Source organism: Hyposmocoma kahamanoa, unplaced genomic scaffold (assembly GCF_003589595.1).
Source record: "Hyposmocoma kahamanoa isolate Upper Pololo Valley unplaced genomic scaffold, ASM358959v1 120, whole genome shotgun sequence".
Classification (NCBI taxonomy): domain Eukaryota; kingdom Metazoa; phylum Arthropoda; class Insecta; order Lepidoptera; family Cosmopterigidae; genus Hyposmocoma; species Hyposmocoma kahamanoa.
This window is the reverse complement of record NW_020653415.1, coordinates 1,326,048-1,343,062: the sequence shown is the minus strand read 5'-3', so window position 1 is coordinate 1,343,062 and position 17,015 is coordinate 1,326,048. Positions and strand designations below refer to the sequence as shown.

Genomic DNA, 17,015 nt, shown 5'->3' with positions numbered 1-17,015 from the left:
GGAACGAAGAAACGTGAGAGTGACGTACAAAAGGAATGAAGGAACGATTCGAAGTTTCAAATTAGGTGGCCAGGAACTAGAAAAAAGGGTGGTAAAAAGGTGGGATAACGATGAAAGGGGTCGCATCGTCGCAAATGAAAACTTTTATCTTTACATACTTAATATGTTTCAAAAACTTGCACGAAAAAAAACTTAAACCAACAGAGAGGTTGCAAACATTAAACATAATTTTTTTTATAAAGTAATAAACATCTCATAATATTCACTGTAATTTGTTGTCTGAAGAAAATACTTTGTTTTCGTTTTTTAGTTCTGAAAAAACGAAGTATATGTCTAAAAAAAATTATTTTAGGGTTCTTATTCTGATTGTCAAGATTGTTATTAGACATTTTATTCTTCAATTTGCTACGCCTTAGCCTCATTGATAAACTGCTGGAATATATAGTAATCTCGAAAGATATCGCTTACTCTCTCATATACAATTATATACATATTTATACACGCGTACATGCATCAACCCTTCATGACATATGAAATAAATTACACTAAGTAATTAGTTGAAAAAAAATGGCGAGTTTTTGTAGTTACAGTTTTAACACAATTAATTTTTTATTTAAGTGTTACATTTTGAGTGTCTTAATTATTTGTTACCTGTTTAAAGATATGGGCACTGCAACTGTTATGGATAGGCATGTCGCTTACCATCAGGTTCGCGACTTGTTCGTCCCGTCACTTGGTTTATAAAAAAATACGATATTAATTAAATTTAGACTGTCGTAGCTTTATTCAATATGAAAGTTTAATTACTTTTATTCTTTTATTATTTTACGGGCAAGTAAACAATATTTGTTTGTCACAAAAATAACATTTCGCTTAGCTTTTTTAGAAGACGCGCGATAGTCATGAAAATAAGGGTGGTCGATTCTAACAACGCTAATAAATTTCTCTCATATAGTAAGCGTTAGTTCTAGCCCCGCCCGCTCGAGAACGCCACGTGATTTCTGCTCTCCTGGTTATTTTATTTAAGTACGTATACGAAGAAAACTATTAAAATTAATTAACCGAAGAGGTTAAGAAGAAAAATTGTGTTTTGAAGTGATCTCGGGTAAAGGAATAATATGAGTAAGTATTAGTTTGTTTTTTATCCATTTTAGAACTTAATTTGCTTAGGAAGGTAATAAATGTTTAGTGATTGAAGAATATATATTAAAGAGACTAAGAAATGATTTGTAGATATTTAGATCTCCTTTTATTTTTTTTACCGTGAAAAAAAATAAAAGGAGGGTATTCTAATCGATACGTTTTTTAAAATTATTATTGATTAAGTACAAATAGATGTTAAAAGTGCAAAATAATGCATTCTTCTATTCTTGCATTAACGTGATAAACTAACGAGTCTGAACATTAGTAGATATACACTACTGTGCACACACCCCTCTATTTTTATTTGTTAGATACGTTATGAAAATACTGAAAATAGTATCTCATATAAATATGAATCTGAAAGATCTTTGCAATCCCCTAATATCAACAAAAAACATTACATTGCTTCGGAAAAGGTAACCATTGACAGATATTGTAGAGGCCACACTAACATTTACGTCTGCTTACATGGTTAATTTTCTCCAAAATTGCTATGTTTTTAATAAGAATCATCCCGAAAGTCCCGTTTTTAAGCATTCTATAATAACATCAGAGACTTCGGTGTTGCAGCGGTTAACAATGTGGACGCTAGATTAGGAGGCCCCGAGTTCTTTCTCGGATAAACGAACTTTTCAAAATTTTTTAATAATAATAATATATGCTAGACAACCACACCAATTGCCTGGTCTCAAACCAAGGAATTCCCCGTACTTATATGAGTCCCAAAGTAATAGAATTCACTCTGCGACACCTCCCAGATCGTCCAGATCAGAACAAATTTAAAATTGAAACCTGTGTTAATTTCGTTTCGTAAAACTCTAGTAATCATTGAATTACGCGGAATTTCCTAGCTTGAGATCAGGCAATCGATGTGGTTTTTTTTGTTTATAATATCAAGAGACGGGACGAATAAATCGTGAGCCTGATAGTAAGCTACACGCCTGTCCATAACAGAGCCTTAAATCGCAAAGATCTGAGGGTCACTGCCACGGCGCCCGTCACCCTGAGACATAAATTGACAAGTCCCATGTGCCTGTAATTTCACCAGCACCCTTACCTTTCAAAACCGGAACGCAGCAATGCTTCCAGTTTTAAGACAGCTGCAATCAACCACAATTGCCCCGTGTACATTAAAATACACATATTTTGTGAAATGATTCAGACCCAGACAATATTTTGTCTATTATCACGTAAATACGGTGTACATTATAATGAAAACATTCAAATTTAGTGCCAGATATATATTCTAGTAGCAGTAGAGTTACTTGTGAAATTTCGTCCAGGGAAGTACTACCATTTACCTATTTCTAATGTGAGCATTACCGCGTTCCGGTTTTGAAGGAGGTGCTGGCGAAATTACAGGGGCATGGGACTTGTCAACTTATAACTCGGGATGACGGGCGCAGTGGCGGTTCCTCTCCGGCCTTTGTAGTTTAAAGCTCTGAGTGGCATTGCAATTGTTATGAACAGGTGTATAACCCACAACTTCTCACCTCACCTGGTATTATAAAAAAAAATCCACAATATATCTAGAAAAATAGTTTAAAAAATCCTGGTCGAGTTTTTCATACAAAACTGGGCGCTTGCCCACTTAAGTGAAAATAAATACAACGCAATTTGCTATCGTTGTATCTATTTCTCAGTTAAATCGTCGTATTCAAACACCGAATCAAACTTGCGGCTAAACTAAATAAACAAAGGTTAACGCGAACGAATGACATGTTACATCAATGCAATCACATATTTAGCAAAGCGAAATGAAACAATAACAACGTGAAATCGTACAAACAACAATATTTTTTATTGACACGATTTGTTCGTTGAGGCTAAATGACCATGTAAATGACTTGATACGTAAATAAAAAATCCAAAAGTTTGTGGAATTACATTTATTTGCCAAGTTTTATTCAAATCGGGTACCGGAAAGTGCGCGAAACCGGATTCATCCCTAGTTTAACACCCTCAGAGGATATTTTCTTCAAATTTAAATGGGGCCAAAAAAAGAATCATCATCGGTTCATAAATCACCAAAACGAATTACAACGTCAGTTATGTCATAGTTTTTTTTATGATACTAAGTGCTGGAGTGAACAAGTCGTGTACGTGGTGATAAGCGACATGCTTGTCAATAGCAGTTGCAGCGCGTCTTAGAGCTTTAAATTATAAAGGGCGCTGTCAGCGCGCCCGTCACCCTGAGATATAAGTTGACAAGTCCCATGTGCCAGTAATTTCACCAGCATGCAAAGAATACAGTACAAGAGCATGTAAAGAGTACATACAGCTCACGTTACCGCTTGGCGGCAGAAATAGGGTGCGGTGGCAGTACTTCCCTGGACCAATTATTTCATAAGGTAAGTATATGTATTCCACAAGGCCATATTTGGAAAATGAAATTTTTTCAGGAGGAGTTTTAAAGATTCTTCAAATGAAATTCCTCGATAACTTTTTATAAAATTTTACGGATTCTATGATGATTTTGATAATCTATGTACGGTGGACAACAGGTGCATATTTTATTGTACTACGAACATTTTACGTATAAGATTTACGAGGTGCACGTGACGCAGGACGACGTGCACGTACATCAGCCATTACGTTTAACAACCGTGGCAGGCGCGTTTTTCAAATGGTTCGGTTAGCTCTTCAAATTTGGAACGCAGTAAAGCTCACCTTACTGCTTACCGGCAGAAATAAGTCAGGTGGCAGTGTCACCCTGGACGGACTCTTTCACCAGGAGCTTTGAAAGGGTTGTAACCCTAACTAGCCGTGAACAAATTCACGGCAATGAAATGGGAAACTTCCGGTCCACAAAATTTATTAAAGAAGTAAAGTTTAAAGAAAGGGCTGTAACAATAAAAAGGTAAATGTAAAAAAACAGGTACAACAGTATAAAACACTCCCTACACTTTATTATTAAGGCATTTACCCCTAAATTTATTTATTTTTTTTTTTTTTTTTTTTTTTTATTTATTTATTTATTTCAGGCAACTAGGACCCATAGATACATACCTTACAGACTAACATACATATAATATAACAATAACAATATAAAAACAAAATACACCTATGTATATTATATATACCTTAAAACAAACATACATACAATATAATAATAAAAACTAATCTACACGATTTCCCTTATCGGCGACGTGTGGCGCAATCTGGTGTCAGGTAACCGGCCGCGGAATCGCCGATATATGACACCCTTCGGCCAAAATTCCTCTTTCATGAAGGTCGAAAGATGTTCGGTCGGTATTCTCACCACAAACGAATTGAAGTTCACGTTGCGGCGAGACTCCAACCGCTCGACCCTCAGGGTGTATTTGGTTTTATGACTGATATACTCCACTATTTCCTCAGACTTCGTGGAGTAATGCAGCCGCGACAGGTACAACAGCGTCGTCGGTACGGCCGGACGCAGCAGGAAGTTCGGTCCTGTCGGAGCTGTGCCACACTGGTTACGGCTGGTGGGCTTCCTCTTCACCACCTTTGTGAAGCCATCCTCGTCGCACTGGACCGTCTGCCTCTGTGGTTTTGCAACTTCAGAGACAGGCACACGGAAATTGTTTTTATCCTTAGCCGATTGCCGCCGCTCGAATTTCGAAGTGGCGGGTCGGCTAGTTGAAGCGGCTACAGCGGCTACAGCGGCGTATGCACGTGTCGGGGTTGACGTGCACACGCGTGACATTTCCACCGAGGCAGAGGGGCGGGCAGCGGGGCGCGGCGCATCATGCGCGGTGGCAGCAACGAATGGTGACGCATTGTGTGCCGACTCGAAACTGCTGACCGAGGCATTCAGCGCAGCTCCGCGTCGTGTGTTTACATTAGAGGCTTCTGGTGACCTACATACCGAAACAGCATTGCTTAATAACGCAACTTGGGTACGCAGCTCACTTATGATGTTATCCGAAGCCTCTAATTTACACTGTACTTCGGCTAGGCTAGACTTCAGGGACGTAATGTCCTTCAGCAGCCTAGTAACATCGACGTGGTCGAACGTGACGGGGGGCAGCTTGTGCAGCTCCTTCGCCACGAATGTAGGCACGTCGTCCGGGTCAGTCTCCTTCAGCAGCGTGATGATGTCTTGGAGACTCTTCACGCCTCCATCCCTCCGGCGAGATGGCATCTCTTCGGCTTTACCGAGACGCTGGAAAAGCAGCATCTTGCCACTGCAAATCTCATCTTCACTGAAATTTGATTTGCATATCTGCACTATGCTGACTTCATCCATGGTGTCGATAGCGTGTACAATGAACGCCAGGAGCTCATTGGCAATGAGTTGCTGGGAATTCATTGTCAATTACGCGCAGCGGCTTGTGCCGCTCGAAACACGAGTTAGGTGTAATTAACTCACTTCGTCGTGGCACGTCCGTTTCCGAACGCGCATTGCTACGGACTGAATGGACTAAATGGGCCGAGAAACTGAATTACAGAAATAGATACATGAAGGGTGTAGACTTATAAATTATTACACATGATTTAACTTATTAAATGATTACAAACGTAGTAAAGAACCAGAATTAGCGATTATTCGCGATGGAATTTGGAACAGCTCCGACTGTTGTGGCGGTCGAGCTGGGAGTGACCGTGGTACGAAAACAAAATGAGAAAGTGAAGGAAGATGCAACAATTCAAGTTTAAATACGTGTAAAATAAAACAAATGATAGGATACAAGCGGAGAGAGGCGATATAAAGTGGTGAGATGACGGTGTAAGGAGGTCACACCGTCACAATACCCGGGGGGCCGGAGAAAAAAAATCATTCAGGATTTTTTTGAAGTATAATGGTAAAGAGAAAGAAATGGAAAAAGAATAAAATAAGAATAGTGGTAGAGAAGGGATTAGGTAAGTGTAAAAGTAAGTGTAAGTAAAGGAAGGAAGTGTGTTGTAAAGTTGACTTAGAGGACTACGTCACGTGTTATGTACTTTTAAGTAAAGGAAAATAATTAATAAGGACGGTTATTTTGGGCTCATAAGAGACGGAGGAACCGAAAAAAAGAGTTTTAAAATTAAATTAAAATATATGATCATTAATTTAGGAAAACATTTGGGTGATATTGATAAAGTGTGAGAAATAGCTTACAGTAGATGACGTGACGTGAGCGAGATGACGGTGTAAGGAGGTCACACCGTCACAGCTTTACTGCTACTAGAGGCGCATATGTCGGGTACATGCCGCGCTGGCGTTGCGTCACGGTCGCGCGGACGTGGCAACACACTGAAGCTCGAAAGACGCTAGTGTGTGGGGTCTGTAAAGCGCGAGATACTGATATTCTCGCATAGAGATTGTGAGCTTATGCTAGCACTATTATAGCTCAGTTGGCAGAGCGAATCTGCGGTACTCTAAGAGACACCCTCACTAGCGTCTTTTTAGTGTCAGCGTACTTCCAACTCGACACGACACGTCCGCGAGGCGGCGACACAACGTAGTTTCCCTAACTAATTTGTGGACGCAACGTCAGCACTGAGAGCACTGCTGAATAGTGCCGAACGTCGGGTACACGCCGCACTGGCGTTGCGTCGCGGTCGCGCGGACTTCGGGTCGACGCTGTGCGTGCTTTGGCAAGACGTTGACGCTAGAAAGACGCCAGCGTGAGTGGTCTCTTAGTCAGATTAGTAAAGTACTAAAAAAAATTGTTGATTTTCTATCACTTTGTTTTCATGTCTTTGTTTTGTAAGATCAGGCTACTTGTATGTATTTAAATATATATAAACTGATATATACTTTTCTCTTTATCATGATCAACGCAATCGACATTTTTAGGGAAATTGGTTAGTAACATATTATCGGACATTAGTGACTCGAGATCTACAACACCATCTAATCGGTTTTTTTATATCTTAGTTATTTTAGTTTTGTTTAGTTTTGAGTGGAAAAGTGATAGTCGCACTTGTAATATTATCTATGGTGGTGTTTTGTGTCATCATTAAGTCTTATTTTGATTAATTTTAATAAATTTTAAATTTTTTGTTAATCGTAATCATTTTTTGTTACTTCGCTTCTTTTTTTGAAGAACAAGTTGACATCTCGAATTCGTCAGCATTCAGCTATTGATCGCTAGATGACAGCACATTGATAAAAATTTCAAAATAGAATCAAAACCTCACAACTTGCAATAATAGCTATTGATGGTATTGAACTTTCAACGACATGCCAACAGGATAAGTTTAAATTTAATAACGTACATACTCAACATAGACCCGCGCTAGGGAAACCCTGTGTCGCGGGTGCCACGGACACGTAGACAACCACAAATTACACCGAAACTCACGAGAGAAATAATTGTAGGCCATACAACTATTTCTCCCGGCCCGGGAATCGAACCTGGGACCTCTGCGTGGCAGTCCGGCATGGTAACCGTTCGGCCACGGAGGCAGTTACTAATGCATTAATGCATACTTCTATTTGAAGTCATACTTGAAATTTTGTTAATTCTCACAGTATTTGTTTTTATCACAATAATGTGTGACAAACAAAAATGTTTTATATAATAATGCACACGCGCACACACTCAACATAGCCCCTCAGTAGGGAAACCCTGTGTCGCGGGTGCCATGGAGACACTTAGACAACCACAAATTACACCCAAACTCACGAAAGAAATAAATGTAGGGCATACAAATATTTCTCCCGACCCGGGAATCGAACCTGGGACCTCTGCATGGCAGTCCGGCATGGTAATCGTTCGGCCACGGAGGCAGTTAAATTAAATTATATTATAGAATTCCATTTTGTTCTTGTCTTCCGTGATTTTTTGAAGAACATAAGTTTTTTCTCAGTAACTCAGTGCCTAGACTGGCTAATCTTTCCAACACAATGCTTCAACCGACTTTGACCTTAGGACTGGACAGGTTACATTGCCTGGAAAAGACCGACTTTGTTTTTGTCAATCTTGATTGTCAATTGAAGTCGTCCTATAGAAAGGCCAGTGCAAGGGTACACCTAACCGATGAACATGTATGAAAACACTGAGGCGTAACGGCCATATTGACGAGACGAAAGAAGTGTATCAGAGCCATATCAAGTGGAAGGCTGTTGTTTTGCTTTATAAGGCAATAGCTAGAGGGCTCTTACTTGAGTTTGTTTGTTGTAGGGAAAACTAATTTTATTAGCCCACGGGTTGTACGATCCAATTTAATTAAGGGGTAATAAAATAACACTAATAACTATGTACGTCACGCGCTGGGGGCCCTAACTATCACCTGTATGCGTAACATTAATATTGTAATGGATAATTATTTAAGAAAACAAAAGCCTGAGTGAGTAAAGAAAATCTGTCATAGATTTCTCACAGATCGCGACAAAAAAGTCGTTAAACCAAAACAAAGACCTAACAAGCACATAAAAAAAATCGTAAGGTCCGCTAGTTCTTTTCGTGGCTTAGTTGGCCTAGCGTCTGGCACGGTTTGCTAGAAGACGTTGGTTTGAATCCAGCCGGATCGAAGAATTTTTTTCTAAGAGTTTCATCTTTGTATTAATAATTATAACGACCTAGAGGTGTAATTCCACAAAAAAAAAAATCACTGCACCGTTATTTCGAAATCCGTGATGCGTAAATTATTTCTGTACTGTTATGAATTTACGTATGAAATAAACAATACTTGGCGTGGTTACAGCTGTCGATAATCTAAATACGTTTTACTTTTATTTGAACCCACTCAGAAATGCAAGTATTTATTGTTACATATTTATACCGACGTTCATAATGTTGAGTCTAGTCTTGTGAATTGGAGTCGAGTCCCAAAATGTAGACTCCTGGACTCTAGCTTTTTACAACACTGGGGATGAGGGTTTTACATTTCAATCTGAAGTTCAGATTCACTTCAAGGACACCTGGAACTACGCTGCCAGTACCGATCATAAACAAACATCAATCAATCACCCCAATTTTCCTATCGAAACAAATACTATACTAATAGACAAAACAATAGATATTTTCCCATCATGGTAAATCTATTAGAAAACAATGGATGGTCGACTGACGTCGCATGTAGAACACCCTCTTTTGTTGATTTGTGTGTTTGTGTACAATTAAGTCTAATTCTTCGACCGTGCCTGTTGTTTTTCTGGTGATGTTTGGCCCTAAAGTAGTGAACTAACCAGAACCGTAAGGGCGCGTTCCCATTATGTCGTAACGTTTTATTTATCGTTGGACGACTGTCGCATGTAGCGTTTTTCCATATCACGACTATCTGTCGTAACTGTGTTGTGGACCTTTATTTTATCGTCGAACAACTGGCGTGTCTAGCTGTTCCCACTAGATCGTGACGACAATTTATCGGTTCACGGCAGCTGCCTTGTCGTTTGCACCACAGAATCTGTTGAAGTTGCGATTATATGTCGTCAAAATATGACGACGATTTTTATGATGACGTTTTATTTATCGTCAGACGACGGTCGTTCTAGCTCGTTCGATTGTCACGACAGTCTGTCGTCGTAACGATAAAAAGTCGTGAACGACATTTAATCGTGTTTTACTATATGTGAACAACTTCATTTAAATATACAAGGCACGACACTTTAAACTGCACGTTACAGATAGACACGTAACAGATAGTTCTGTCGTCACGACATAATGGGAACGCGCCCTAATCAGGATTTTTGTTTATGTTGTAGGGGAATTGAACTATGTTTCAGTGTGTTAACTACTATAATTAGCTTTCTTTATGTTAATATGGAAATAATCAAATGTTTATTTGATAACCATAAAATAAGACTAACTGTATTAAATGTTGTAACCCTTGAGAAAGTTCACTAGAACCTCACCCTCTCAGACCAATCTTAAATAAAATAGCTGTTAGTGATTAATAATAAATGGCGTTGTTAAATGTCGTTTAAAACTATCATTGATGCTAAATAATGTGTTGGGCGTGGTTTTTCTATCGTACCTACGCTGTACATACCTGTACGTCGCCATTGGTAAATACTATAATATTTATGTGGTCTGTGATAACCACATTTAATATTTTATGTTCAAAGTTGACAATAAATTTCTCGTATTTACCTGTCACTGTCAAAGCTTAAATATACCTGACTTGATTTTTAACAGATTGTTATTTATGATTTTATTGTATGATGTTACATTAAACCAATATTAATCTATGTAGAACCTTTTAGGAATCTTGTAGAAAATGTTAGGAGTCTTATTTCTTTTAGAAACCTTATTAGCTGCTGGTATCTGTTTCTCAGGTATTACGCGGCGAGTCGTACTGTCTGAGCTAGTGGGACAGCTTGTAAGGCTCTTTGTCCCAGACATTCCTAAAATAGTTTTAAGAGCGCGACGTCGTGCACTATTCGCAGTCCCACCGGTGCGTACCGTATCGCGCAGGAACTCACCACTGCTCCGTGCCCTCGCAATGCTCAATCAACTCTTGGCATCAGCACCGGAGTGTGATCTGTTTGCATGGCGATGGGCGGTTGTGTGTTGTGAATGCCTGAGATTTTGTGAGTCAAGTATAGTGCTATAGTTTAATTTATTATTTCAGTCTTTGGTTTTGTTTTTTCGTTTTTATTGTTATTTTTTAATTAGTTTGGTTTCACGGCGCATTGGTTATGGAACTGTAATGCCGTGTAAACATATTTACAATAAATAAATAAATAAATTAGCAAACCTATATAAGTATAACCATAACTTTCTTATAAAAAAACTGACACCAAAAGTTCGCTTATTTATTTCCGCTGTTTCATTTTCTATGGAATTACATCTAGAAGCAGTAGAGCTCCTTGTGAAAAAGCTCATCCGGGGAAGTATTGCCACCTTCCTATTTCTACCGCCAAGCAGTAATGTGAGCATTACTGCGTTCTGGTTTTGAAGGGTAAGTGCTGGTGGAATTACAGGCACATGGGACTTGTCAACTATGTCTCAGGATGACAGGCGTAGTAGCAGTGCTCCTCAGGTCTTTGCGATCTAAATCTCCAAATGGTCCTGCACCTGTAATTGACAGGCGTGTAGCTTACCATTAGGCGGACGACTTGTCGCGTCACTAAACATTATAAAAAAAAATTCTATTTGCCAAGTTTTATTGAAATCAGTTAACGGAATTTAAATTCAATAAACCAAAAGCATCCCCAAATTTGCCACTCTAAGGCTTTTTCAGAGTGGCGGCGGGTGCGGGTGCGTTTAAATCGAATGTACGTAGAGGTTCGTTGCGTCTCCAGTGGCCGCGCGTGCCGGGCGCGGGCCTCGAGGCGGGCACGGGTAAACCTATTGGCTCGGTCCGCCCGTACCGTTCACAGTACTTAGTCTAGCGTCTAGCGTCTGTTAGCTATTTCGTCGTGTGGATCTACCCGCTCGTAGCCGTTTCGGCATTGTAAAAGGGAAGACGCTAGGCTCTCTCGCACCCGCCGCCGCGCCCTTGTCTGCACTCTGAATGAGCCCTTAGAGGAGGAATATTTTCTTCAAATTTGCATAGGACCACTACCAACCTACTCTATCACCAACAAAAAAAACAATCGTCGAAATAGGTTCGCTAATGTCGGTAAACAAACGAAACACGGGATCTTGTTTGACGACCTCGGCGGCCGAACAGTTTGCATGGTGAAATCTGGATAAGGTTCCCGGTAAGGAAAATAACTTTTCTAAATTGGTTCGGGTCTGGTAGTTCTAGAGTCAAATCATCGGGGATAGTACAAATCCGCGTATGCAGTATTGGTAAAAAGCGCGTATCTGCACCAAAGCAAATTTCATAGGAGAGGGATTTAACGTTATTACGTTATTTCAATGAGTAGAAATGTCGATTGCGCGATAAGTGTGTATTTCGCCTTATTCGCGGACAACAACTGATTCAAACATTCGTCAAGAACTATACTTTTAAGTTAAAGCTATTGCATCATTTATCTCGATCGAATTTTAAAGTACTTACAGAGTGTGAAGACAGTACATTTGTCTTGTCACTGTGGGATAAGAAGGTCACAACAGTTGCCAGTCGGTCAGAAAATGTGTGTCCATGCGATAAAAGCGAAAAATAATGAGTCTTTCGCTTGCGTTCCGACTACCGCCTACGCGAAATTCATAACGTCTATTTCACCCTTATATCGAGCCCTTACAGCGACATTACATATAAGCGACAAAAAGAAATTTTACAGGAGAGGATACTTTTAAAACAATTTTACGTAAAATATGATTTTAATTGTTTTATTAAACAATAAGTTGAAATATATACATATACAGGTATGGTACAATAAAATCTTAAGTGCTAGAAAGTAACACTAGGATTTTAAATTATATGAATAGAATTGGGTCCCCGCGGCAAGGTGCCCAAGATGCTGGCAGCGTTCCCCCTTTGTATGGTTATGCTAATAACGCGTTGGGCAAGGTCTATCTCGAAATTTTACAAGAAAATCGCTGTATTTTGTGACACTTCTATAGTCTATACTTTGGTTTTCATTCATTCATTCATTTAAAATGAACCGTATTAGTACAGGAAAAATTTGAATTCATGCTGTAGTGGTATAAACTCTAGCGTTCTGGTATATGCGGCCAGCGGTTTGTATGAACGTTGTTGTTTTTTTAGCGTTAATTCAAATACATCGCTGTGTATATTATACTACGGATAGCTATAATATTTCGATACCTCCAATGAACACGTATGCCAACTAAATTTTTGGATCTGTTCTGTTCTTATTTCTTTTTCCTTCCCAAAATTCGTTTTGTTTGTTTTTTGTCCGAATTTTGCTATTTGTTTCTTTATTTTTCCACAAAATTCGGGTAGCAGAATATTAGTAAATAAATATGGTTGTTTACAGAAAATGACCAAAAAATAAAGTTGGCTTAGTGTACAATGGAGGTATCGGTCTGCAATTGCGTCTGTTGATTAATGCGTTCAAGGCTTAAAGACAAACTATGAGGGCACAGCACACACGTAAGAAGGGACGCTCAGGTCGAAGCTTAGTGGAAAAACGGGTGCTTTTCATTTGAGTGATCACCGGTTCAAATCTCATTTTTATTATAAAATATAAATGTGCGTTTGACCTCCATCTGACCTGATGGAAAGTGACGATAAGGTCGACTATGAAATTTGTACCCCTAAATAGTGCCTATTCACTCTCGCCTTATAAAGACCCAAGTTCAGGAAAAATTCTTATAGCGTCACGCATTTATGAGTTTTTTTTAACTCCGTGACCCTCCGTGACACTCCGTGATCAAGTGGCTTGCACACCGGTTTTCATGGTGTCGCCATCTCTGAGGTCCTTGGTTAGATCCCCAGCAGGGTCAATATAGAAAACTAACTTTTCTATATTGTCTCGGGTCTGAGTGTTTGTGGTACCGTCGTTGTTTCCGATTTCCATAACATAAGTGCTTTAGAATCAGAGTAAGGTATGTGATGTTGTCTAATATTTATGTAAATTTCGTCGGGAATAGTGCAAATCCGCGTATGGAGCATTGGTCAAAGGCGCGTATCTGCGCTAAACCAAATTGTACAGGAGAGGGATTTAATGTCATTACTTTATTATTTCAATGGCTACGACTTTCGTTTTTGCACAGTAGTCATTAATTTACGTTGTCTACGGACTGATAACAATAGATTCCCTTAAATAACGATAATTTTGTTGCAACGACATTTACGTGTTTACGAAATAGAAATTACCGAAATGGAAACTTATAATCCAGTGCTAGCTACACGTAATTGCACTATCCCCGACGATTTGTTTATTGATAAAAAAATCGACTACACTAAAGAAAGAAAGAAAGAAAAATGTTTATTCAGTAAATTGAGTTACTATACGCACTTGAATCCAATACTTAACACTAACAAATGGCTGCGTGATTTTAAATTAGTAAGTGTGTATAGTGGCGCAAAAGAAGAAAAGGATACGACTCAGCAATATGTCTATGTCGGGCGAGACAGACGCTGATTTTCAGTAGTTCCTGTTTCAGCGTCGGCTGAGACCTAAGGAAATGGTACATGCTCTGTGTAGCCTCTGCTTTATGCCACACTACACATTTACAATACGCGTGTGATACATGTACACATATCTACAAGTAAATACACATAAATATAAATAAGTTACAAGACAAGATTTAGGAACATCCGGCATCAGAGGATACGCTGGTTTTCTATCAATAGATTTTTCATACTTTTTTAAATGCGAATTTTGAGATTGGCTGTCTAAGTGGAGGAGGCAGATTGTTCCAGCATTTAGATGCCTGATATCGGAAGCTACCCTCAAAGGCTCTTGCTTTTATACCAATAAAAAACTATTAACTCTGCGTGAATTATAGGAATAAATTTGCAATTTTAACTTGGCATATAGATAAGGTGGACTTTTGTATTTAACAACACTACGCGGGCGGCAGCACTATTGACGTCTCGAATCGACACTCCGTGCCCTGCCCTACTTTTTTCACTTTGACAGCTAACGTCCCCGCAAAACGGTAGAAGGCAGGTAGAAAACGGTAGAACGGTAGAAGAAAAAAAGGAAAGGAGCTGCCCTATCTACGGAATAAACGTATGTACCTACCTAAACCAAAAATGTCCACTACAAATAGCGGATTTAGTGTTGTACCATAATCATAGATAAGTTAATATCGACATGCAAATGTATGGCTTGAATGTTGAAACTGTACTTACTGTGTTTTATGTTTGCAAATTTGTGTAGTTTACTGTAATCAAAGTATGATTAATACCAGGCTATTATTACTAGGCAAGTAATGAACCATTTTAATCAAAATTAAATATAAAGTTATTTACCAATAAATGTAACGATGGAATTGCATTATCATGTAGGTAATCTAGTTACATTCAAAGTTCTATTAAAATTTGACTCTTCAAAATGGAGCGAACAAACGAGGATAGTATTTGATCCAATTCGGTTTTGCAATTTAATTCAATCCTGTTCGGCAGTCCTATAATTTCCAACCATTCTTTCTTTCTTTTTTCATTTGTAGGTAAATTTAAAAAATAATAATAACGAAATAATAAAAACCTCGTAGTGAATTGTTTTAATAACAGAATATCGATAATATGTCTGCTTACAAGAACAAAACTATCTCAAAATAATCGTTATCAACAACCATCAAAATATACTAACAAACAGGCAATCTAAAGTAACCAAAGCAAAATTCGGCAAGACTTATGAATAAACTATTTAAATGAGTCTAATTACATGAGATATTTGGGCTATTGTATGATTTATAGGCACAAAAATAACACATGCTGGTGTAGGTAATGTAACATTCGGTTAATTTTCGCTTTTTCTACTGCCGCACCCCTTAATGCAGTCGCAGCAGCGACGCATTTTTATCAATACTTAATTGTTCTCCATGTCAATATGTTTGTCCATTTCATTACAATTCATGCGAATAATTCACTAAAACATTTGGCCAAACATTGGTTTTGACATTTGATGTACTTCCCTTTGACAACCGGAAACGGTTATCAAAAGGTACTATAAAAATAGCAAAATGAGGACATTTGGCATTTAAGATGACGTTACGTATTTTCGATTCCCTTGTTTGACATAAATCAATATAGTGCTGTCTCCTTTGGCTTACGACGGCAAGCAGTAGTTAAACAAAGACAATAAAATGTTTATGTTTCAACGGCTAAATGCATCATATACATAAAACGTCTGATTTATATATGTGAATATAACATGTCCTTTGGTTTCCATAGTCTAAGTAGAAGTTTGACGATTTTGTTCATAACTGTAATTTCTACATAATAGTATCAAAAATCAAAGCTGCGTTAATGATTCAAAAAGACCGACTTTCAGGTCCATTAGTCCTAAACTAAAGTTTAAGTGTTCTACAACAATATAACACGCGAAAGGTGTCACTATAAAATGTGATATAGCCTTTGAACAGAACTACACTACAACAACTATAATCACTGTTATTACTCAGTGTTTATCGTCCTTATTGTTACATAGAGTAATTGTATCTACACACAGCTTTTTAAACTGTTTGATGATTTGAGATCTTTGTTTTTGTATTAAACAGCCTGGTTAAGGCTTATTTACTTTCGATCGTAAAATTGAGGCGTTAGGTATTGAACATTATTTTTAATGTACTTTTTTTTAAGACGAACTAATCGTGCGCCTGGTATTAAGCGATACGTCTGTCCATAGCAATAACAGTGCCACAATGAGATATAACATTTACAAGTCACCAGTACCCTTACCTCTCAAAACTGTGCCTCTACGACGAGTTTAATGCGACGAGGTTGTAGCGACCGCGTAAATGTACTAAACGGAATGGAATGGCTATTTTATATGGAATGCCATAATGCGTAACAACGAATTGGCCCTTTGAAAGTTCATTAACATCATAAAATATTTACAATAGTTCATTTTAGCAAAAGATAAAGGGTTAAAATATGAAAACAATTTCACAAACGGCGACTTATTTGATTGTAATTTCGCGTGTTAGCATTCCATTGCAAGCGACTGTACTCCTCGAGTGTATTTGTAATGAAGGTACTTATCTGAGCTCTCTGTGAATTTCTGTTCTCCTGGTACTCGAAAGAATATTCGCTGAAGTTATGATGAAATTTTCTCTTTCTTTTTCTTTTATCTTCAATTCAGTTAGTGACAGAACGAACAAGGCGTATGCCTGACGGTAAGTGTCATGCCTACCCAGAACAGTTTTTCACAGCTTTGTAATAATATAAAATAAATATATGTTTTATTTTATGGACGACGAGCGCGGGCGCTCGCTCCCATCTCGCGCCTCGCTGCCGTCCCGACCCGACTCGCACCCGATACGCACCCGCTCTGTGTATGTTTCACGTTTACGTGATAGTCTTTCTGTGAATAACCACGAATGTCTTAAAACCTATAGCTTAAATAGGTACAGGGGGCCTACCACAACCTCTTAAAATAATATTACTTTAACCTTACATTGACTTTTCGTACCATAACGCGCTTAAAG

General features: G+C 38.5%; 1 protein-coding gene across 1 annotated transcript in view; it reads left to right on the top strand.

Annotated features, from left to right (window-relative positions):
- Window positions 1-975: 975 nt before the first annotated feature.
- Window positions 976-17,015, top strand: part of LOC113240122 (gustatory receptor for sugar taste 43a) — a 41,927-nt gene continuing 25,887 nt past the window's right edge. The window contains exon 1 of the mRNA XM_026477346.1: window positions 976-1,122. Coding sequence (XP_026333131.1) covers window positions 1,119-1,122 — 4 coding nt within the window. The 5' untranslated portion in view covers window positions 976-1,118. The remainder of the gene's footprint in view (window positions 1,123-17,015) is intronic.